The sequence below is a fragment of the Nymphaea colorata genome, chromosome 1, assembly GCF_008831285.2.
Source record: "Nymphaea colorata isolate Beijing-Zhang1983 chromosome 1, ASM883128v2, whole genome shotgun sequence".
In the NCBI taxonomy this organism is placed as follows: Eukaryota; Viridiplantae; Streptophyta; class Magnoliopsida; order Nymphaeales; family Nymphaeaceae; genus Nymphaea; species Nymphaea colorata.
The window spans coordinates 12813687-12839446 of record NC_045138.2 but is presented as its reverse complement, the minus strand read 5'-3'; the positions used below and the strand labels follow the sequence as shown (position 1 = coordinate 12839446).

General features: G+C 36.0%; 1 protein-coding gene across 3 annotated transcripts; it reads right to left on the bottom strand.

Moving 5' to 3' along the window:
• Positions 1-11537: 11537 nt before the first annotated feature.
• On the bottom strand, positions 11538-25580 carry LOC116245508 (uncharacterized). 3 transcript variants are annotated; one of them, XM_031617016.2, is made up of 7 exons: positions 25449-25580; positions 25311-25374; positions 21706-22207; positions 20047-20360; positions 19914-19970; positions 13520-13989; positions 11538-12299 (listed from the first exon to the last, which is right to left on the bottom strand). In XM_031617016.2, exons 3-7 carry the CDS (start codon positions 22098-22100, stop codon positions 11967-11969), a joined length of 1569 nt encoding a protein of 522 aa, XP_031472876.1. In that variant the 5' UTR covers positions 22101-22207; positions 25311-25374; positions 25449-25580; the 3' UTR covers positions 11538-11966. The 3 variants fall into 3 exon arrangements, with proteins under 3 accessions (XP_031472876.1, XP_031472879.1, XP_031472878.1); XM_031617019.2 differs by having other exon boundaries at positions 20047-20357; positions 25449-25578; XM_031617018.1 differs by having other exon boundaries at positions 25311-25449.
• Positions 25581-25760: the final 180 nt, after the last annotated feature.

Below are 25760 nucleotides of genomic sequence, written 5' to 3'. Positions count from 1 at the left end.
TCTTGGAACAAATCGCACATCTTGGAACCAAATTGCACATTGTTTTTCACCAAAAACTAATGAAACATTCACAACATAGAACTAAATCAAATATCAGTTTTCACTTAATAATATAGTGAATGCATTCATCCATGACTAAATTGCGTATCTGTTTTTGGCTATAAATGTTTCTCAAATTGTGCTTTGTTGCTTGTTAAATAGAGCCATAGTTGATTCGTTGAATTTATGTACATTAGATTGCTTGGTAACGATGTTATCATGAGCATCTATTAGTTCTGAAGAATCTAAATTTGAACCAATGGACAGTGAGTACATAAGCAGAGCAATTGCATGAATGACACAATCACAAGGTTCACTTTACATGAAAATTTTGCAGTCGAAAATATTTAATGCAAATGCGAGAATGACACACCCAAAAGTGTTGATATTGCAAGCAATGAGAATGATGAATGTAGCGCTGCGCAATGAGTCGAACCAACCGAGCTCAAATCAAACTCTCATCAAAACTCGACTCAAGCATAGTTTGTTTATAGATGAGTCGAGCTCGAGTTCAAATGTATGCTCAAAATGTTAAATGAGACGAGTTTTGGTTATAAGAACTCAACTCATTTAAACACGACTCAGCTCGACTATATAATGAATGTGGAATGATAATGAAAAAAAATAGTTAAATGAGTAGCAACTAAATTAGTTAAAAGAAACAAGACATGCTTAATAAAAGCGAGTTAATTGAGTCGAGCTCAAACTTAGCATTGCATCATTGAGTTGAGTTTGATCAACTTGTTCTATCAAGCTCGACTCAAGTTCGAGTCGAGTTTGAGCTCGAGTTTTCTGAGTCAAGTCGAACTCGAGCTGGCCCAACTCGAACTCAACTCTGTTCATGTGCAGCCCTAGATGAATGTGAGGGACATACTATTTCCGGTCGTCAAATGATACAAGTGTTGGCATTGATAATGCTATTTTGGTAGAAGGAATGCAGGTAATGAGTATAATGTGCACTATGAATGCTACAATTCTTATTCTTTGAAGTAGAGTATAGTATATGAAAGTTCCCTTATAAGAAGACTTCTCAATCAAAACTTTTTCATAAGTTTCAATATCAATTTAATATTCACATGTAATCATAGCCCCCTCTAGCATCCCCTCACATGTATTGTATGTTGATATCACATGGTAAAGTAACATGTTAGCATTCTATAATAAGTGAACTAGGTTATATTGGCATTTCACCAATAAAGGCATGCCTTGGTAGAATCACTAGCTCCACATATAGGGCTGCACACGAGCCAAGTAGAGCCTGAGCTTGGCCAACTTGAGCTCGGCTCGAACTCAAGTCAAGCTCCTTATAGCAAGCTCGAGCTCGACTCGACTACACAAAATCAAGCTAGAACTCGACTCATTTAATTCATTTAACTCATTTAGGCATTAACTCGTTTAACGTTAACTCGTGTAAGCATTAACTCATTTAACTCGTGTAAGCGTTTAACTCGTGTAACTTGTGAAAATTTGTTTTTACCCTAAAAGTTAAAACCGGTGAACCAGTTTTGACAATATTATATAGAGTACCTGTTTGCGAGTTGAGTCTCGTATAAACGAGTCGAATTCCTGAAACTCAAACTCATCCCATTTATCATTTTGAGTATCTTTGTACACTCGAACTTGGCTCATTTATAAACGAGTCGAGCACGAGCCGAGTTTTTTTGAGCGAGTTCGAGTTGAGCTCGAGTTAGCTCGGCTCGTTGTGCAGCCCTATCCGCATATTCATCTTTTTCTTGTCAAATTCTCTAAACGATTGACACTCATGCTTGCATACTAGGTGGAAATCATTCTTGACTTTAATGAAATTTCACATAGAGGATGATTCTTGATATCTTGGTCATCAATCAACCCTCCAAGTTTGAAAACTGTTGGATTTTGCCATTAAACTACTAACTTTACATGTTTCATGGACTCCTGGAGCTTTAAGATCTTCAAACTCTCACCCAAGGTGATCTATTCTTCCTGCCAATGCTGGAAACCTTCACTATGCATGCAAGCTATGGCAACCACTCTTCTATGTCTTCTGTGAGCACAATGGTGATAACATCCCTTCAGCTCCATTTTATAGATTGACTCCTTAGCTCCATTTTATAGATTGATGTAGGGTGGACAACATAATGTTTTCACCATGAATCCACAACCAACTAGGTATCAGATTTTATAAGGGTGAGATATCTACCATGTAGAAGAGGATCTCCTGAATTGAATGATTATGGAATACTTCAAAAAAGATCTTCCCCTTGGCAGTTTTTTACCATGGTTATTAAAGTAACATATGGTGCAGAGATGTAGCATATATTCCTCCACTTTGACCCCAATACCTTAGTTATCTTCTTGGGGCATATTGAAGCTAATGTAGAGTCCTTTTATCATTTCTTCTAAGTCCTTCCTTGCCGATAGATGTCAATGGAGTGCATGGTGAGCAATCATCAATAGTAAGCCTATACAAACCTTCAACATTGAATTGAAGAAAAATTAACTTCTTGCTTCCAATTTCCATCCTTTGAATTCCCTTATTGTGCATCAAAAAAATTCCATTAAAGTCAATCATGGATACTTGCACCATATGTGGTGAAAGGTGTGTCGAATTATGTATTTCTTGAATTAACTACAATGAAGTATTGCTTTATGCTGCAGGAGCAGGAAGGACCAGTTGAATGATCTTTGGTGCTCCTGTGTTACTCAATGAGCTAGGTACTAGCTATTAGTCTATCTCGGTTGAGCCCACATCTATGTTTGTTCACTCAATCTACATTACCTCCATGTATTGATATTGGGGCAGATTAAAAGCTACTATTAAATGGGTTCCACTCATATCTGGAGGAGAACAATTGTTACTTGGGAATCTTTCTATGAGCCTCCATTGTGCATTCTCATTTTTGACATGCCATTTATAGGAAAATGCTATTTGCTAGTTTTCCCCAAAAAGGGGAATGGTGATTGATATTGACATGAATGTGAGAAGAAGGAAGCCTCAGATTGTCATTTTAACAGTCCTATTGAGAATGTGGTATGATTTCAAGCGATCTTAGCCTCGATAGGATTTTCATGCTCCGATATGAGTTTATATATTTTCAGGGAAGTCCCCTATAAGGCTAGTCCCTTTCCATTCTTCTGTCAATGTTAGTGAATGGGAATCAAAACAATGACATCACTTTCAACATGTTAGTCTAGTGTGCATGAAAGCAAGGAGGAGAGAAGTTATCTTTCTTCCTCAGGAATTCAGTACTGTCTTTTGTATGCAAAGTCTCACATGTAGAATCAATAGAGGAAGCAGCTGTCATAAACAAGTCATTTAACAAACCTCTCATGAGAAAGCATTATTGCACTTTACTTTAGAAGTGAGCTCCAACACAGAAAGTGGAGTATCCGTTACAAACTGCCCTTCTCAAACTTGAGCTTGACTCTTACTTGAGAATAAACCATGAAAGTCAATGGCCTTCTTTCTTGCTTGATTGGGTTTTTCTCAAGTTGAGTTTTCTTTGTTTTTTTACACCCATCGTTTCTTATGGACAATAGGCTTTTGTTGGGAACACTTTGTGGGCTTTGCTTATCAAACAAGCTCTAACGGTTAAGTGAGGGCTTTGATGATGACATTAGGCTACATTTTGCTCATTCCTTTTAAGCCTTTCTCATTGCTTCACTTTGCAAGTTTGAGTCAATAGGTCTTACTCTAATAATAGAGTATTTAGTTTTCATTGCTTTCCATATCTTTGTGATTATGCAGAGATTTTGTGGTACTTCTCCCATATTGTTATCAGTGTCTTCATGTCACACAATCTCTTAATATTACACCACTGCTTCCCTAGCTATTACAAAGTTCATCATTTGAGACTAGGGTAAGGTACCATGCTTTACTTTGATTTTGGTTAGGAGATCATCCACGGCCTCCCAGTGCTTTAGGGTGAGTTGATCAAGTCCAGGATGAAAACATTAAATAGTACTTTGTGGGACTTTGAATCTGCCTTTCTTCTACAGCCTTTGAATATCCTAGTCGATCAACCTGCCTCGTTCCATGCTGGAACTCATAGGTTTGATAAAACCCTATACCTTTATTAAAACTTAGGAATTTGATCATGGATGAGTATGGATAATGCGCATAGGTGTGAAGGCTTCACAGTACAATGATTGTCGGTCCAAGCAAGACTGCACTTCTTTAAGAAAATGCATAAATGAAAAATGAGATATCTGATATAGACGAAAAGCTTAGTGAGATGGTGATAAGGTGCATGAACTCAAACCTCAAGTTCACGAGATGAATCAATTGAAAGCTCAAGTTTCTTGGTGCATAAACTTGAAGCTAAATGTGCTAGGGTAGATGTGTTTGAAGCTAGTTTTGAGTAATTTACAGCAGTCATGTTGGGTCCACACATTTAAGTCTCACGTATTTCATGTTCAAGTATTATATTTTTGTAAATGGTTTCATACTTGCAATATATATTTCACTTTCTATGCAGGCTTGAGCACACTTCTATTCCCTTGATGATATGTGTTTATGGTCACAGGGAATTTTTTTTTTGTTTTATTATGAAATTGAAGTGTAACATATGTTATGGAAAACTAAAAACTCTTCTCTTCTGATCTCTCTCTTTCAGATACTTTGATGTCTTTGCAGTGACATGGAATGTCACATGTACTTATTCTTAGTTCCTTGCACCTGAAAAGCTTTTATATGTCGTGCCTCATTTTTTCCCTTCTACTTTTCCTTGCCTCTTTGTACTTTGAGGATGAAGAGACTTTTTTCATCCAGTTACACATGGTAACTTGATAATGTTTTTTTATGTGGTAAAGAACATGTTAGGCTGTTCATAATTACTTTTACTATTTGCATTACACGTAACTTTTAACTTTAGACATCGAATTATATCCATTTTTTGCTTACAGAAAAAAAGCTTAAAGTTCCTAGATGTGCACTTTAAGAGGGTCTTAGTGCTAACATGTCAAGGCAGATTTGGAAGCTAATCTATATATCATCTAACTCTAGTTAGTCAGGTTGCATCCACTGAAACAGGTTTCAGGACTTTGATATTTTAGGCCTTTAGAGCCATTTCTTGCTGTTGAGATTCAGCTTTGTTTGTGCGAGATTACAGAACGAAAATTAAGGGAATGTTAACATATATTTGTAAGGGATGAGAAAAACTGTTACAAGCATTTACCAGGACAAGCAAAGATAGATGGTCTTTAAATGCGGCACATCTTTTCACTTTCCATCAAATGTACCTTGTAGGTAAAGTTGATAAGGGGATATGTTTCCATAGAAGGAACCTCTGCTTGTAGAATTTTTCTGAAAGCCGGAGCACTTAGATGCCGGACATAATATAGCACTAACGTAATTGATATCAATCATAGATAATAAAATGCACTTGCATTCTTCTCTTGCACAGTATTTAGATTGGATGCAGCACATGAGATAGAATGCTAAGATCGGTAGATAATAGAGGGAAATTTTCTTTTTTCTTGCATGTCTAGAGACAGGCCATTCGGTCTAGGATTCTGGTTGTCTCCCACTTACCCATCATGCAAAATATATAGCTTCTCAAGCGTGCATATACTGGATTCATAATATATATGCTTTTTTTTTTTTTTTTTTTTAAGAACAAGTTAGGATTCATTCTGGCACCAAGGGTTCAGGCGATCCCATGCATGCCATCTAGAACTAGAGTTTTGCATTTTCCCTTCCTTTGACGCATCTTTCATGCATCCTTAGTTTAATTCTTATTTAATTTGAGTTAAATTTCTTGTACAATGTTTGATCTCATTCTTGTCCGAGTTTTGAGTCACGTTCTGGCTTAGGACCTTTGATTTCAATATCTTGATCTGGATGCCCAGAAGAGAGAAGGTTTACGTAGTTGCACATTCTTTCTTGGCCATGGTTGCGTCAGTTTTTAACTTATGTCCATGACGTACCAATCTAATCCGGCAGTGTCGGAGCCACACGTAGGCAGCTGCAGGCAGTTGCCCATAGCAGTCTCATAAAAGTTTTATATTTTCATATTGATGCATCCATTTTTTTGCTAATTTATATAGTAGTGCCCCCTAAAGACGCGAGTATTCTTGAATTAGTGCCCTTGAGCTTAAATTTTCTGGCTCCAATACTGCATCCTAGACATGACCAGAGATGTCAATGTTAGTTCTTGAACCAATAAGGTGTTAATTGGATGATCCTTAGGCATCATTAAGTTTTAGACTGATTTAGGGTTTTTTATGAGTTTGGCATCAAATTAGATTGGGATTTTCTTACTTGATATTTTATGTTCAGTCTTAGTCATATTGGGGTTAATTATTTTATATTTCAAATATAAAATTGGGATATTGTAAAGTTATTGCACTTTATAGTCTATATTTATAGGATTTTTTTTTGTTTTCTTTGCATAATTAATTGGAGTTGTCTACATACTGGTCATGTGTTTTAGGTGTAAGGATGTAAATGGATGAAACTCCATTCAGACATATTCTCAACTGTGTCTGTTTTTTTGGATGTTCATATATTTAGAGTCGAATATGAACAAACAAAAGTAATATCTAAATCTAAAATCTGGTTTCACAATTTGAATCTGATTTTACATTCATATATGAATATGAATTTTGAACTGAATCTGGCTTATTTTCAAAATGTAAGAGATGGGATATAAGATATTTATTTAAAACTAAATCCGATCATATATTTATCTATCTGAATCTGAACCTTATCAGATATTTATATATATCCAAATTCAACTGGATGTCATTTCTTAAATCCAAATCCGATCTGATTTCTTAATCGAATAGTTTTTTTTCATATTCAATTTTTTCAGAACGATTCGGTCAGCTATTTGATCCAAATCAGATATATTGACATCCTTATATAGGTGTCATGTCGTATGTTTTGATCAAGCTTTTATGTTAGAATTAAGCTTTCATATGTATAAAGTGCATTTAGACATTAAAGAAGCATGGTAGGTTATTTTTAGTAGTTGTTCCATAGAGTTGCATAATTTTACAATAATTTATCGTATGTTTGTTTTTGTTTGTCAAGTGTTTCTAACTTGGCCATTTTTTATTTTAGCTTGTCTTAAAGCCGCTAGGCGGACCCACTTTTAATTGGCGCCCGAAGATCTTTTGAGGCACTGCAGAGTCTAGTTTATAATAGTTGAATATTTTGATGTTTTCCCTTGTTTGGAGTGAACTATTGACGTAATATTCTGCTTATTTTTTAGGTTATTCCATAAAGTTGAAGTTCTTTTATTTGATTTAATCTAGGCCTTATTCCTATTCATTACCGAGGATGGACCCAATCCACTTTCTTTAATTAATTATAATTGGTGCATCTCCGTCGATGTTTTCAACAAGAATTAAACCAATTTAATTACTCCGACGAAAAACTGCATCAGCGCGAGAAGTAGAGCCACTGATTAGATAACATCTTTCCTAGCAAAATAGAAAAGTCACTCATGTTTTTTTTTTTTTTTTGACACGGTGAGAGCATTAATGAAAAATGCATGTCCACAACCTAAGTCACATAGACACGAAGATACAAGTACAGACACGGTAAATTTAGAAAATGTGGGTCTCAGCATTCGACGGGATATACATAAAGCAACATTCAAATAGACACATTATATAAATAAAAACATTATATGACAATGAACAATGACTCTAAAGAACATAATGAAAACTGAGTTAAAACAAATTAAATGAAGTAAAATTATGTAGTTTAGATCAGCTTCAAGCTAAAAAAAAAAAAAAGTACCTACTTGTGTACAAGTATTTACTTTAGGTATGTGTACAATGATACTGAAGCGCCCATATACTTTGCCCACAAGCATCCTCATCTAATCTGCATATTTGCATTAGACATATATAATCAACGAGGTGCCCATCGTGCACCGGCATTCACAAACTTCACTGGCTTGACGGTCTACCTCAACTGTCTATTTTGCTAATGGCTAATCAGCGGCATTAAACATTGCACGCCACACCAAGAGTTGCGTCAGTGATATCTTCGTGGATCAGGGGCGGGCTAAACAGTCCGAAGGTCGGGCCAAGAGGAGCGACGGGTCGGGCCAAACTAAAAAAATTTGATTTTTTTAATTTATTTTTTTTCCTGTGCTCACCCGAGCCATGGCCCAGGTGCTGTATTTATTGTGATGTGGGGTAAAATAGTAATTTTAATGACTACGGCAGTTTAATTTCTTTCAAGAGAAAGTGGAAGTTCAGTTGAAGCAGTTGCTCTTTCTCTAGTTGCATTTTTTCTCTCATGCCTTACAAGGCTTGAGTAGGAGTATATCTGATTTGAATTAGATAACTGACCGAACAATTTTAAAAAAATCAGATATAAAAAAAATTAATATTGGATTAAAAATTGAATCGGGTTTGGATTTAAGAAATGATATCCAATCAGATTCAGATATACATAAATATTCAATCAAATTTCAAAATCAGATTCAGATTCGATTTAGTTTTACATAAATACCATATATCATATGATTCGGTTCAAAATTTGGATTTTGATATGAAAGTACAAATCAGATTCAAATTGTAAAATGTTGGGATATAACTTTTTTGTGTTCGTATTCAAATATGAATATGTGAATATCAAAAAAAAAAAACGGATATAGTTAAAGGCATATCCAACTCCATATATCCAACTCAAATCCAATATATTGACATCCATTACCGAGTAGTGTGTAATAGGAGCCCTCTCTCAGAGACTCGGACAGGACATGATGATCACCAGTAATGTGGACTAAAACTTTGAATACCCATTGGATGACAACTATGAAAAAGGCACTAATGTTTTTGAGCTTGCATATTTCGTATCTTTGTTCCTTGTTGTTTTCCTTAGTCACCAATTCACCAATTTATGTCTAGAAAGCTATTTCTTGATCTCCATGTGCACACATTAACAAAGTTCATCTTCGGTGCCACATGATATTCATCCCTTTTTTGCAACCGATTGGGCAAATCATTTTGCTCCAAAATCATAACAACCTTTAAAAAAAACACTCTCAAATCACCTCAGCAAAAGTATTAAGCGAGTGAAAGAGACTGGCAGCTAAACTAAGATGTGCAAAATAAAAAATTTCAATCAAAGTTGGGAAACAAGACTGCCCGATCCTTATGCTATGACTTATAATTATGATTATTGGTCTCGATTAAAGGTCTACGCAATTTATCAAGACTTTAAGATGGCATCCTTTTCTCCACAAGATGCAACAAAATGATGTTTGCCCATTATAATTGCATGTAATGAATTTATTATACATATCATTAGCAAAGAAACATGACAAATGCTTTGTCATTCTGTTGACAACAGATGGAAAAGGAACTAATTCCGAATACCAAAATGTTTACATATAAGTTGTTATAGTAAGGATAGATAGAATGTGAATGTTTCCGAGAATGAAGAATTCAATAAGAAACCCTCGTGTAGAAAGAGACTAAGGAAATGATACTAGAAATCGAAAGAATATTAAAAAAAAATGGAAGGGATTTATGGCACAGAAGGGAAAAAAAAAACTAATGTAAAAATTTGTTTGGATAGAAAGGAAAAAAAATAAAAGAAAGTTCCCATCATGCTTGTCAAACAATTTAGGGAGCATTTGATAGCATTATTTGATGTAGATATGATGTGGCATGCTTTTGCTGATGTAGCAAAAGATTCATGGTAAAATTCATAGTTCACGGTCCAACGCTAAACACAAGATTCACACTTAAAGGTCTTTATTTTATTTCTTTGCATTGAGAAAAGATCAGATTTAAGATTGGAGGGGTAGGTTCTGGTCTTAAAATCCATGGTTTTTAAATCCCAATGATCTTAAATTTGAGGCTATCAAACGCCTCCTTTAAAATAAATAAATAAATAAATAAATAATTTAGGTTGTTTACAATGATACCCTCAGTGTCCTAGAATTTGGTCCTTATCTCTCCCTTTCTGGCTTACTTGTGCCAATAGAAAACAACACAAAGAGTGGCTGCAGTTAGGTTCCCTGTCATTCAATGAAAGAGAAAGTGAGAAATTAGAGAACAGAATAAGGGCATGTTTGTAATCTTTCATTCTTCTCCCTTTCAATTTTTTCTCTTCTGGAGGAATTAGAGATACACTTTTTTTCTTCCCATCTACCATCATTTTCTTTCATTTCCTTTCTTTTCTATCCAGACATCTTTTCCTCTAGTTTTTTTTTTCTTTTCGTTCTTGTTATAATTAGACATCCAAGCATTCTTTTATCTTTTCCTTCCTTTGTCCTCTATTTTTTTCTATTCAAACAATTTGTGGAGAACGATGGGAAAACAATGTTACACAAGCTCCTTCTATGCAAGATTTTACACGTTTAGTTCAATACCTATAGAAGCAACAATAATCACAACCAACAATAAGGGGAAAGGATAATTGAACAACAAAAAGGGCCCTATGAATCGAAGCAAGATGTGGAATTCAATTTCCTTTCTGATTAAATGTAGTTCAATCCCCTGGTTATTCAATGATAAGTAAAAACCCCCCAGTCTACAAATTTGAGGTTTATTAGAATCTATATTATCTAAGAGCTTTTATAATCAACAAAACAATCAAAACATAAACACCTTATTTATACCTAACCAGAAAATAAGATGAATTCTGCCTAGATAACAACGATCAAGGTTTACGTATGCTTCATTGTTATGGGCATGCTTAGAAATGCCAGTGAGAAGTATGATGGAGCAAAACCTTTTCCCTGATACTCTGTCCCTTTCAGTTGAAAGGGGTAGAAGGTCCCAAACATGGAGGAAGAAACACAAGAAAAAGAAGTACGTGGATGACAAAATGAGTTGAGGTGACAATGGTGATGGTGGTGGTGACTGTGATGGCCGCCATCTTCCTAGGTTGAGGACAGGCATCTTCCTCTGAAGGCACACACACACACACACAGAGAGAGAGAGAGAGAGAGAGAGAGAGAGAGAGAGAGAGAGAGAGAAGGAAATGGAATGAAAGATATAGAGAGGGGTAAGGTGAGAGAAAACGAGCCTAGCATCGTCAGTGATGGAGAATAGATTGATACCAGCAACGATGGTCCAGGTTGTACAGTGCAATCTGCTGCTGAAATGAACACTGTAGGGGCTCGAGAGAAATCGGTGAAGCAAAAGAAAGCCAACGCAAAAGAAGTTCTCCAACATTAGAATCGCACCTCAATGGGTGAGATTAATTTCAGTACTTTGGTATCAGATTGAGTCTAAAATCCTGTCATTTTAATACCCGAGTTTGTAGTGACTAGGTTAATTTTTAAAATTTTGGATCTTAATTCCACCTGAACAGCAGAAACCCAAGGTATCAAAAGGGAATGTATACATCCAAAAGCCATCGTGGCAGGTTGACAGAACCTTACTGGAAGAAACTATATACCCGATGGCAAAATGCAGCTTTCCAGACAGTTGGACACCTCATCCAAGAGCTGACGATAGACCAATCGGTCTCATGGTCAGTGGGGGGTCATTTTGGCCACTTCAGACAAGACGAGGAGCGACACACGAGAGGGAACAGAGAGTACGCATTAATAATTTTTTATACAAACAACAGACCCATTTGTTCTACAGAATCATCTTGCTCAGATGCAGAAAAAACCAGCTCCGGGCATCTGAGGGGAAAGGCAGTCGAGAAACAGAGGCTCTTGCCTAACAACATATGGCAGTTCCCAAGATGCAACTCTTTCTCCGGAACTGCAAACATTTCTGCTTATAGCTAATTTGTATAGAAGACGAAGTACAAAGTTCGTCCTTTTTCATTTCTCATTTATTTTGTCAGAGGACCCTTGACATTATTTTTTCCATTTAGCACAAGAGCATAAAAGCAGCCCCGAATGTAAACTGTCTCCGACGGGATCAAAGGCTTTCTCTCAAAGATTTCCAGAGAAATTCATGCTCGTAGACAAACTAGATTTTCACTGGCAACCCATTTTAAGGGAAGACCTAACTTGCTAGTTATCTTGATCAGTACCTGATACCGAGTTCTCAGAATTCCGGACACTGGAAGGAACTCTACGTCCCACTCGGTTCCTCTTGTTCTTTGGCACATGCACATCAGATAGCAAGCATAATTTCAAGACAGATGATTCTGGGGTTGGAGCTAAAGTACCATCACTTTCTTCTTCTACCTTTCTCTCATAAGGTTGGACTGAAACAGCTGGAGCAAGACCGTTCCTCCCATTTTCCGCCTGACTGTGACAAGTCTTTTCAACAGGCTGACAGACCTCGTAATTTTGAAGACCTTCCTCTGCGGCTTGGTTGTCAATGAGGACTTCCTCAAATATCTACATATAGGAAATTAATAGAAAATCAACACAGACTTGAGATAATACAGATGATATTGTCCTATTATAACAAAACACAGGATATTGCAGATATGTGCATTTGCCAAGTGGACTAAGAATCAAGTACGAAAAGACAACGCTTCCAGGAAAACTACAAAACTAGAGAAAACTAAACTACCGTTGAACACTCACCAAAAAAAAAAAAAAAACAGAAATAAAGAAAATCACCCAAAAAAGTAATAACAAGAACATATAACTATTGCAAACATATCTCCATAATATATTGCTGCTATCACAAGCTGGAATAGTTTCAGTTTCCTTCAAGGCCCCGTTTATTTCCCATTAGTTAGAGGGAAGAAAAAAGGAGCTGGCAGAAAGTTCCTCTCTTTCCTCCTGATACGAACAAAGAACATAATTCATGAGAAAGAAACTGACTAGCAAGTGCAAGGCTCAAAGATATTCTCGCATGTGCTCTTTTCTCAAGGAAAATGTGGACCTGATTCCGAAGAGGGTGATTGAATATTCTCTTACCACCTCCAGCAGAGAAAGATGTCAAATCTCTGGGAAGCAGAAAGGCATTCCCTTCCCCATGCACCAAACAAATTGGGCCGAGGAGGTGCTAACATAAGGTTCATGCCAGAACAGATGAGTAACTAGACACCTTTTGTCAGCTAGCTTTTGCAGTTGCATGTGCTTTTATTTAAGCAAGCTTACACACATAATTACTATCAAAACCCATGTGATGGAAACCTGCAGGCTTCCTGTGGACCCCATCACAGCAACAAAACTAACTCCTTGCAGGAAATAAGACCTAAGATGAAGCAAGCCTAGAGTCAACCTTGTTGATTACAAGAATAATCCTCAAAATCTGCCTTTGTTTTCGTGTCTTAGACTCAGTTGTTATATGTTGAAAGAAAAGGATCAGATTTGCTAATGTCCTACAGTTTATAAGTCTAGCTGGAGGAGGAGGAACAGAGGCCAGGGAGCTTCATCAACCCTAACTATCCCCTTCTCTAATTTGACAGAATAGGGTGAACCTCCTTTCTGTCAAATAACAGAAAAAGATGCACAGCCAATAAGAAGTGCCCAGTGAGTGTCAGTGCCATTGTGCAGAGATGTCAGACTCTGATAATTCTTGTTATCAAAGTGTCTGTGTCACATGGAAGCTCAATAAAAATTTTTAGTATGAAAAAGCAGAGGTTCAGTGTAAAAAATCTTACATCTTCACAAGAATCACCCATCGGAGCCTGATCAAGTGGCATGTCCGCCAGAGAAAACAGGCACTTCCCTGTGTCATCAATATCAAGCATTGCATGGTCTGCAAAACTTGAGACAGCACTACCTGGAATGAACAAGTTCCCCGCTTCATATTCAGACAGCTGCTGACAAGGTGCATAAAGTCCTTCCACCAACTTTGCTTCGTCATGAGCAGGTGAGAGGGGTAGGTTCATGGAACTTGTTACAGGTTCTACCGCTACACAATGGCTTGAATTCTCCACCAATGCCTTTGCTGCACTTTTCAAGATCAACTTATTCAGCTGGTTTTTCAGCTTCAGGACGTGAGATTGCAAGCCTTCAATTTTCCAAAGAACTTTTTCAAGGAAACTCTCACTGTCCTTCCACTCAATGGATGTCCAATCAGAATTAATACCAAAATCCTCTGTGCTGTTATTAGGTTCTTCAATAACAACTGCAATGACAACAATGGCAAAATGAACTTTGTAGCTAGTTCTAAAAGTGATGAAGGAACTATGTCACACAAGGAACACAATCAAGGCAACAACAATGATAGCAGAGTTTCTGCTGTTAGTTCTCTCATCTCTGCCAAAGAGACGGAACCTGCTGCTCATCCATTTATCTACCTCCTGAGAAGATTTGAATCAAAATAAACTCCAAAAAGAATTTGGCCTGGGACAAAATCACCTCCGAAAAAGAAATTTGAGTCTCGGAGCTTTGGTTCCATGATCATTATTAATCACGCATTCCATCTCTAACATTATGAATTTATGATCATAAACAGTAAGATCATTTACTGCAGACATCAATAAATGCATATATTCATGAATCACTTACAAAATGATGAGATATGCCTTTTCATTATTCGAATATATGATCAATGCAATGAACTTCACAGCTGTCATTGACTGTACGAAAGAATGACAATCTGGCATTGCTTGAGCTATGAAAATTAAGGGATTCTACTTTCCACAACAGGAGATTTGAATTAGAAAGCAAGAATGATGATTTGAAGGGCTTCATTCAACCCCCTTTAAGCCAACTTACCGTCCACCAACAAGCAGCATCAATAGGGATAAAACATCTTCTAGATAGAACATATACTCAGGGCCTTCATCAGATCAAGTGTTGCATGGTGTTTCATATCCAATATGGAAGGCACAAACTTGGTGTTAACTCTTTCCTTATTTTACAAGTGGGGAAAACCTTGCCTTCTAATTGGCCCGAACTTGGTGTTATAAAAAATATACATAAAGAAGCTGCAACTAAGGACAGATGAAGGACATGTTACAGGAGACAATGAATAAATGTGACAAATAAACAAAAAATGGTTTTATGACATCTGTAAGCTATCGACTAACGAAAAATGTTCATAGTTCATTGAATAAGACAAGAACAACCCACAAGTATTTCGCTTTATGAATCTGCATATTGTGCCTCTTTATGTGAAACAAATAAGAGTACTAAAACCAGTTCTAAAAGTCCATCAGAATCAGCCCATTTGACCATCCCCTTTTCAATTTGACACAGGAACTGATTCAAAGGCCAGGAAGAATTGGCCAATTATAGAGCATATATTCTCATATACACAATATCAAGATAAATAAACTAGATTTGGTTCTTGTGTCTACTTTCAAAAAGGAAAAGGAACATAGGTAATGCATATTTAAAATTTCTTTATGGTATTTTGTTGCAACAATATCGTTTTCGGGTTTTAACAGCAAGGTTTTCTCGGGTACTTTTCAACAAAGTTGTTTTTCACGGAAAATTCTTGGGAAAATCACGGCAATCTTTAAAAAATTAAAAAATTTCTAAACATTAGATAAAAATAAAATGAATGAGAACCTAATAAGAAGACATAAACAAAACTGGATGAAAAGTAATACAAAGAATGTTTAAATGATGATAAAAAAATGAAAAATAATGTTTAAAATTGAATCAACAATGATATTAATGTTTAAAAAAAAACGAAAAAAATGTGTAAAAATCGCAATAAAGAGTAAAAAAGTCGTCATAAAAACGAGATAAATTTATTTTTTCAAAATGTCACGATTTTCTCCCCTTTTTTGTATTTCTCCTATGTCACATGGATGCAGGTACGATACGGGTACAGGTACAACGATATGGGTACGAACATGGCAATTTTGAAAAGTTTGGGTACGCGGATACGACAAATTTTACATTCTCAAAAATGATAAAATGACAAAAAAAACATTAAATTAATAGTTGACCCTTACAATCTCATAAGAAAGTTTGTTTTATCACAAAAGTACTGAGTATTTGAAAGGATTGTTCATGGAAATAATTGGATGCATCACAAAAAAATGATAAAATGAAAAAAAAAATAAATTAATAGTTTATTTTTTGGCATGTCCCACCCGTGTCCAGTATCCAGATCCGCGTGTCGGCATATCGGAGTGGGTACGTGGGCTAAACTCATGCATCCGTGTGACAAAGTGTTTCTCATTTTTATGTTAATATCACAATATTTTTAGAATATCGTGATATCCAAGACATAGTTTATTGTGTTTCATATTATGGTTATTATCCTCAATTTTCAATGTTCATGTCATAATTACATATAATTACGAAACATCCAAACTTTGGAATGTAGACCTAGGATTTCAAGAAGAGTCACACTATTAATATGGGTTTTCAATTATATTTGTTTGTGATTGTTCTGTCTTAGGTGGCTGCGATCATATATGCTACCAACTACCTTTTTTTCCATAGTTAATTGTGGATCATAATTACCAATACCAGGTCATTTTTGTTTTTCTTTTATGAATTTTCAAACGAATTTAAACTTTTTATTATTATTATCTTTTTAACTTTTTCTTGGTTTTTTTAATTAAATATACGTTTTCAATCAATCCAATTCATAAAAGATTCTGAACTCATTCAATTCGGCCACTTCACATAATCTTTTGGCTTTCTGATTCAATGCAGGAAGTAATTTTAATAACATTGATAAACATGGAATGAAGGCGACTGAAAGATACTCGTTGTACACCAGAGAGGTAAACCATCTTCATTACCCTCAATACCATATACTTGTTCAACCTTTGCAGATAATTAGTGAATAACAATACAGTGAACTGTGAAACATGATTGGCATTTCTACAGCATGAGAGAATAACGAACTTTACTATCCACCTTTAAGCATATATTCATTCAACGTTTGTAGATTAGTGCTTCTTTCACTTTCTGGCCCTATTTTGATCAGCAGATGTTCAATCGACAGCACCTAAATCAAGGAACTAGTGTCTAACAAGTGCATGTCAACATAAACTCCTTTTGATATGTTGACCTCTTGACTGAACTGAGAATAATTTTAAAATATTTTCTGCACATGGAAAAAGTATATTGAGGTGGAATGAAACTAAGGATGGGCATTAGGCCAGGCTGGGCGGGACTGATTCGAAGTCAGGCTTGGGCCAGAAAAACTGGGCCCAGGCCCAGCCCAGTTCAATTTTAATTAAAAAAAATTAGAATGTTTATATTATATATAATTATATACAAAGAAAAATATATAAAAAGATAATAAAAATTAATAAAAATACTTTTATCAGGCCCAGCCAAGCCTGGCCCGATGTCAAACCGGGCCTGGGCCCGAGCCCATTTTTACAGCCCAGGCCCCACCCGGTGAGTTGGTGACCAGTCTTAAAAGAAACCAGTGCATTTATCTTCTCTGATTCCCAGTTAATGCACGCGGCACATTGAGGCTTGATTTATGAAATCTTTATGAAGGGAAGATATATTCATAACCTAAGCAGGTAATTCACTCAGAATGGATCAGCTCCTATGTAGTCAACCTGAAAAAATGTGCAGGCCCTACGTGACCACCACTTCAACTGGCCCGAACTACCCATACACCCAAACCAAATGAATGAAGTAATTTTTTTTTCTCCCTTTTTCTCCTACTTTTACCAACATCATCAAAATCAGTTTCAGAATGGAATCACAAGCTTGATGATTCAGCAATTGGCTAAATCATATCAGAATTAGAATCTTGAAAATCAGATTGATTAAAAAATAAATTTTAAATTTTAGTTTTAAAAAAAATTGTAAAAATACTTAAGCGTAAACACCTCATATGGTATAATAGCTTAGACAGTCAAAATAATAATTCAATAATAATAGTACCTTAATAATAATATTCAAATAAATAAACAAAAAAATATTCAAGAAAGCATAAATATATTAGGTTGAGATAATAGCTCCAAATTACCACCGCTACCAATAATAGTAATGGTTGTGGTGGTGATGGTGGTCGTAAGAACAAGAACGAGAATATGAATATCAAACAGGGAACAGAAAAAAAAAAAAAGAAAAAAAGAAAAAAAAAATAACAAAGGAGGAGAAGAACCAAGGAAGAGATGACTGATCTAATTATAAGAATGATGGAGGACATAGCAAGTCTTTGTGTAGGAGGAGGAGAAGAAAAAGGAAATAAAGAACAAGGAAAACAAAGAAATGAGACAGATTTGGTGAGTTAATGCGATGATGAAGAAGAAGGTGGAGGAAATAACTAAACAGAAAAAAAGAAAAAACGAAATGTAGCAGATTTGATGCATTCATGTGATGAGGAAGAAGAATGAGGAAATAACCTATGTCACATGGGCGTGAGGTGCGGGTGCGGATATGGCCATTTTCAAAAAAAAAAAAAGGTGTGGGTGCAGCGAGGATGTATATATACGTGTGTGTGTGTGTGTGTGTGTGTGTGTGTGTGTGTGTGTGTGTGTGTATATAAATCATTTGTTATATAGTTATTTAACTGCTTAGTAGCCTGATTTATCTATATTTAGATATAAATGTTTTGTATTAGAGATAGTTTAGTTATGTGCACATTTAAAATGGTCTGTTTTGGTCCCGTTCGGTTGACCGAACCGAATGTGTTGTGTCAAAGAAGCACCAGCACCAGCATCAACACGGGTGTCAGAGCCATTTAGAAGCACCCATATGACATAGGAAATAACTAACCAGAAGAAAAATAATACAGATCTGGCAAGTTTCTGTTATGAATTAGGAGACAATCACACCACGCGATTTGGGAAACTTGGACTGCTGCTTGCCCTAGGGCACTTCAATTTCCCGTCGCTTCACCAGAAATTCATTCACTTCATGCTCCCATTCTGCATCTATCATTACCCTGTTTGAGTCCAACCACCTCTAACTAGCATCCTCAGTTCAACAGTTATTGTTCCTCCAACAGGTAGTGCCAACAGAGGTTTGCCAGTCACTAAGAAGCCCTTTGTGTTGCAGCATTTCTTTCTTTTGCAGGGCTAGAGATGGCAAGTCCGTCTGAATCGGAAAATTCAGGCAATTCAGCAAAAGATCGGCTGATAATTTAAGGCTCTCGAATTGGTCACTGCTTCGGAAGGGGCCAATTCGACCTGCTTTTCTTAAGTTTTAACAATACTAACTTTTGTTTTCCCCCCCCCCCTTTTTTTTTCTTTTTTTTCTTCTCCTTCTCCTTCCTCTCTCTCTCTCTCTCTCACTCACTCACTTATCTATCTATATATACATAAAGTCTCCTGTTACCCCAGGCATTTGGCGTAACAGGAACAATGTTTTTAACAAAAAATAAAAAATCATGGTCATGCCTCGACTATGCATAGAACGACCGTGAACGTCGCAGTCAGGAGCCATTCCTTTTAAGGGTTTTCCAGAACAATTAGTCAGATGTAATCTGCATGTTCAAAAGATTGTCACAAATACCGTTCTCGGGTTGTTAACGGCGAGGTTCTTCTCGGGTATTTTTTGGCAAAGCAGTTTTGCTTGGAAAAATCTCAGGAAAATTGTGGCAAACTTTAAAAAATTAAAAATTTCTAAACATTAGATAAAAATAAAATAAATGGGAACATAATAAGAAGACATAAAATAAACTGCAATACGAAGAATGTTTCAATGATGTTAAAAATAATGACAAATAATTTAGTTCAAGTTTAAATTTGAATCAACGATGATTTTAATGTTAAAAAACATACAACAGAAAAAATCATGAAAAAGGCACAAAAAATCACGATAAAAAGGCGATAGTTTATTTTTCACATTATTTTTCAAAATATCGAGACTTTTTCTCATTTTTCGTTTTTCTCATTTTTGCTGTTAATATAAACAATATTGCAATATCTGTGACACTGGTCCAAAAACATATTAACCAACAACAAATACATGCTTTTGGACAAGGAAGATGAGTTTTAGAAGCCAAAAGAAAATCAGACCATTGATTTTAAAATCTTATAATTCTTATCTATACATGTAGAAAGATCATTTTTGATAGATTTTTAATGCTTTAAAAATCAAGTTCACATACAGGTGTGTGCCTGAGTGCACCAAAAAAAAGGGGAAAAAGAAAAGAGAAAACTTTTGTACCTGGGACACTACTGCAATCATCCTCAATGCCATCAGTGTCAACCTTCTTCTTCTTTTCTGCAAAGGTTATAGAAAAAATTATACACAAAATTGACCGATCAGACAGCTGCATGTACAGTTCTAAGATAAGTACCATAATAAGAGAATAATGGGTGTGCTGACATGTGTGATTGTACATCAACCATATCCTCTACTCGTTTTCTTTTCCTTCTCTTCTTAATCCTTGTTTCAAAACACTGGCTGGAAAAGGGAACGACCCTGGCAGCAGAACTACCTAAAGTATCATGGGTATATTTCAATTGCTTTCCATGTCCTATTTCCAAAAGCAATCTATCATATTTTGATGTTTGAGATTGAAGCTCCTTCATCCGCAATTCTAACCAATGGCACCTCCACATGAGAGGACGACGATACTTCTTCCAATCGGCTGTCAGTGTCTTTTTTCTGCTAAAATATCAACACAGGTTATGCACAAGAGACATAGACAGAATTTCCATCATAACATATTCCCCTATTCAAGGAACTATCACATGTTAAATCAATTATCTCCACTTCTTAGTTGTTAAAATCCCAACCAGTTGGCCGACTAGCCCAACTACTTAGTTGAGTAGGTTATCAACATATATTCAAACTAGCAACTAGTTTGTCAAACTAGTTAATAATCAGCCTACTATTTGGTCAGATAACTAATCCCTGATCTATAAATATATGTAGAATGCATAGATATATATTTGGTTTGTTTTTAGTTCAATATAAGTACATGCATATGTGTGTGTGTGTGTGTGTGTATAATCGACTTGGACCAAGTAGTCCTGATTAGCCTTTTTACTTTTTAGGGTCTTGAATTGTTCACGTTTTGACAACTTAACTCCTCATCAATGTATAATTTTCAAAAGGAAAATTTATGGCATTCATAAAACCAAAAGCAAAAAAAAGAACTTCATATTGTCACAGAAGTCCATCAAGACTTTCTCAACCATAAAAGTATCACAAAGAAATTGCTAGCAGGAGTTATCAGGGGAAGTACACATAAAAGAAGGGACAGAAAAAGTTCAAGCAGCAAATGTTTGCTGCATCATTGCAGTAACCAACAAACATGTGCCTGGAAACTATACTGAACCAGTTGATTTTGTAGGAAGTTTCAAACACAATAATTATTAAATTTGATCCTTCATGTAGGAAGCACAATTCATTCTGAGGCAAGCTGAAGTGCTGACAGACTATCATGATATAATGGTGCAATTTGTCTCAAGCAATGGAGATATTTCAAAGCATTGACACATATATCAGCGATATATAAAATATTGTGATCTATCACGAAAATAGTTAAGGAAATATTTTAATATATTTGCAATGTTTATGTGTGCATGCAAATGCAGTTACACATGTCAATGATACACCACTGATAGATCTTTGAAACTTTTTACTATTTTAACCAAAAAAATTTCTCTTTAAAACACTGTTAATTATTTTTCTTCCATAGTGCAGTAAAGTGCCATAAAAATCTGTTATTTCATATAACTATTTTGGAGATATTTTTAATTTGAAAACATCTAACATTTCCCAAGATTTTCTCATGAAAACTACTTGTTGAGAAAAAGATCAAATGACTTATAACATAAAAAACATTACAATGGAGCCTGAAAGCATTGGAATTTATGTGCAGTTAACCATGTTTACCTTTGAGGTCTTACAATAAAAAGTATCTAGTTTTGCAAAGCAACTAATATACCCAACAAAGTTAACCTAAAAAGGTAAAGTTTAGTACACGATAAAGCACATGAAGAAATACCTCATGAACAACCTTGACACATCGCTGTCACAATGGTATTGTGATTCTACTTCGGCATCACCAGAATTCATAATAGAACTTTCACCACTTGAGCCAGTATTTGAGAAGGAACTAGAACATTCTGTTGTCCCCTCAGTTGGAGAGAGTCTCATGCCAGTATCAGCATTTTCAAGAATATCAATCACTTCATCACCAACACCATTCAAATTACAATCACAATCCAGTGCCTTCTCTGAATCCACAACGTCCTTATCTAAATCAGAAAGCTCTTGATTTGTCCCAAGAACAGTTGACATTTTTTCATGTATTCTGGTTGCCTTTACATCAGACGTGTTAAAAAACTCATGGTTATTTTCTTCCTTGACCTCAACAATTGCCTGAGCAGGAGACATCATCTAGGAAAAAAGGGCTCCAAACTTAATATGTGGTGCTTAAGTGCTCCCAATAGGAGAAAAACTATCATTTCCACATTGATCAGACCAAGATCTTCGCAAGAAATTGCCTGTAACACGAAACAAAATTAGAAGTGTTATGTATTTGCAAGAGACATGCAAGATATCGGAACTCAATAATAACAAATATTGCTTTCCACAGCATATATAGACTCATCATGTCCTTGTGCCAGAAGCAAATTGAAAAAATAACCACGAAATGACATAGAGGCCATCAACAACTTTTCTCTTCTTTTTAAGCTGAGCCACAGCTGAAAGCAAGGACAACAAAGAAAAGAGTAAAACCCCCATTCAATGGTGCTAGAATTATAATTCTGGAATAGCTGGAAGATTGAAAAAGTTCCGAACTTCCAAATTGGGCATCTGTTTGGTAGTCTAGAATATTAATTCCACAGATCATTTTCACATGTTTACTGCAATAGGAAGAATGGTAAATAGAATAAAAGGCTTTCTACTGGTAAACAAACTGTTGGCACTGCCCTGTGTTCCTTCCCTCCAACCTCCCTGACTTAGAAATTCTGATGGTTGATATTACCATACAAGGTGGACAGAACGGAATGTTAATTGGAAATGGATCCCAATGCCCTTGTAGCCCATTGGCGGTGTTAGGAACTTCACCAGGGTGCAAAGGTCACTGCAGCTTCATAGTGACTATGACAAAAATTCCCATTTTTCCGGTCAAACATTTGTTCATAGGGATTTACTTAAGATCAATTCAGAAGAATAAAAAATGGATACAAATTTGCAGCAACCAAATTTCAAAAAATGGTCAATGAAGTTGTTTGTAGATTAACAAGACAGAAAGTTCCTTACCAAACTTTTTTATTGCTGGGAAACCAGCATTGCAGTATATTTAGCCAACTATGAAGCCATATGTCAGGTTCAAGATATGTCTAGCAGTGGCACTTCTTACTAGGAGAATATTATGTAAGGGCTTATTCAGTATAGAGATGAAAGTAGCTTGCAATTTCATGCAAGTCAATGGGAGAAATGTTCAGGTTTCAATACAATAGTATACAAATGCAAGAGAATTGCAACTCCATTGGATATCAAGATAAAGATCGGTGAACAACATAAAGACAACTAAAAGTAGGGCTCTCCCGTTTCTTTGTTAACAACTTACTAGTCTACATGCTCATTTGAATTGACAATCAACTCAGTGTTGTTCATTTGAATTTAGTTGTTTATGACTCAATATGTTACATGGTTCATTTTGAATTAATCAACAAAGGAAAATAATGCATATTTAGCACGATGTAAAAGCTAACCTGGCGATTATCCATTTCATATTTTACAAGACAAAAAAACAGCCACAGATTAATACAAATCTCAGTCAGGCACTTCCAAGTTTTTCTTTCTCAAGAATGACCATATTTCAACTCTTCAGTCAAAATTTCAGATGATCAATAACCTAAATACATAAAAGAACATCAATACATGAAGTGATTTTTAGCAAGGTGTGGAGGACAGCAAGAAAGCTGATAGAAAAGCGTTTGGTTCAAAAACTTTTATGTTTCAAAAGCAAATACAGAGCCGGCTGCCCGTTGCATGGGAAACAAAACTGCTAAAGACATGCTGCAGATTTAATAAATGGACTGTCTATAAAAGTGTATCTGACAGGATCTTTCGATGGTGGCAGATTGGAAAGGTGGATGCTTCCAATCATTGAAAAAAAAAGATACTGATAGATCCAATTTTTTTTTAAATTTTTAGAATAGCACTTGGAAATTATCTGTCCAATTTGGTCTATCATATTAATAAATAATAAGCAGCAGACGCAAAATATTTCCTTCATTTTCAATTTTTTATACAATTGAATTTTTTATACAATTGAATGAGCACCAGTGATGCCTACATGCTGCAACAAAAGCTGTCAACTGACGGCTTGAACCAAAGTCAGATCTATGGCTCGGCCATAATCAGTGACTCACCAGCCTCATAAGAAACTTTAGGGAAGAGGTTTACCAAGAGTCATATTCAAGCTGAAGTAACCAACATGCAGTATAACGTCAGATTTTCTTCAATATAAGCCTTATTACTTGTACTCCAGATTTAGCTTCTCATATACACATTTTCAAATTCATCCTTTACTTCCCTTTAACACAGGCAAAAACATTTTTTTTTAAAGGTTAAGAACCTTAAGTTGGACAACAAAACTGTCAAACTCAACCAAAAAGGGTAATTTTGCCATTGATTTATGGACAGCTTCAAAAGTTCAGACGTAATAAAAACAAAGAGAACATACCAGAAGAAAAACATAAAAAGTTATATAATGAATGCTCTTCGCAAACTAGCCACTGGATACTGTCAATCCCTGTGTTGGGATTCGGGAAGCTTAATAATTAACTAAAAATATAATTTATCATTCGTACATCTAGGATTTTATAAGGTTCTAGAAACCAACGGTCTAACTTTTTGGGGCTTCTAATGTTCCATTTACACAATAAAGAAACATACACTTATGTAAGCTAGGAAGTGAAGATTGCAGATATATGTTTTTCTTTCTTTTTCTTTTTTTAAACTTTCATAACTATTAAAATCTCGGTTTTTTATTCAATGATCAGACACATGGCTACGTTAAGGATGGATGTTCCAAATTTTCAGAAAAGAGAAATCATGGATTCGTAAAAGTCAAAACGAAAGAAAGAATATAAATGAGGGCGTTCCAAGCACAATTCGAGATTAAAGACATACAATATAAATTCAATTAATATGGTAGGTCTAAAAATTGAGAGATCCACGTAAAGGAATTGAGGTCAATGCATCAAAGGGAACAATTCTAATACGGGAGAATGACGGAGTCGTGCAAGGTTAACCATTCTCACTCCAGGAATGCTTTACTTGTAAAAATATAAAAGCGAAGAAGAAAGAAACAGTCGAAGTGTCGCCGAAACCCACAAGGAGTAAACAACCGAACGCTTGGTCTGCCACATTTTATCAACTGTCAACGGACACCCACAAAAAAAAAACGAAAAGATAAAATCCATAAGCATCGCCGGATGAAAAGTTGAAGCAGCTATCTGGGTCATGCAGATGGGAGAATCAAAATACGAACAGGAAGTCCTCAAGAGAAAGAATCTGCAGAGATATGAACCCCCTGTCCGTCGAGAGTGAAACATTAGGAAGAGAGGGAGAAAGAAAGGCAAAACGCACCTACAGCCGAGTGTCGACGCCGATGTTCCGGCGCTGCGGCATCTCACGGCCCCTAGACGGGTTCCTGTCCACAGGAAAAAAAAAAAGGCAGAGTGAGAGACTGACTCCAGGAAGAACAGGGAGAGAGAGACAAGAGACCTGTGCGATTCACCGGCCTGGCACTCTGCTCACACCGACACCTCACTTCTTCAAGCCACCGCTCGTTTGATTACCACTTTGGAAAGCGCCCGACCAGGGACGAGGGTTATTGGGCCCACCTCCTGTCACCGGCCGACTCCTTCGACCCGTGCGGCGCTCTCGTGAGTAGTAAGTCGCAAGCCTTCACTTTTTTTTAAGTGAGCGCAGTTCTCAAAAACAAAGACACAAAATATACAAGAGTGTCGAAAGAAAACTCGCAATATATTCACTTTAACAAGATGAGTACATCACGAGGGAAGCAAGTAAGCTTTT

Excerpts from the sequence above, each read along its gene's own strand:
- LOC116245508 (XM_031617016.2), bottom strand. The coding sequence starts at position 22,100 with ATGATGTCTCCTGCTCAGGCAATTGTTGAGGTCAAGGAAGAAAATAAC. Across the intron at positions 20,361-21,705 it reads GTGTCAAGGTTGTTCATGAG|CAGAAAAAAGACACTGACAG; the intron begins GTATTTCTTCAT and ends TTGATATTTTAG. Across the intron at positions 19,971-20,046 it reads CCCATTATTCTCTTATTATG|AAAAGAAGAAGAAGGTTGAC; the intron begins GTACTTATCTTA and ends TAACCTTTGCAG.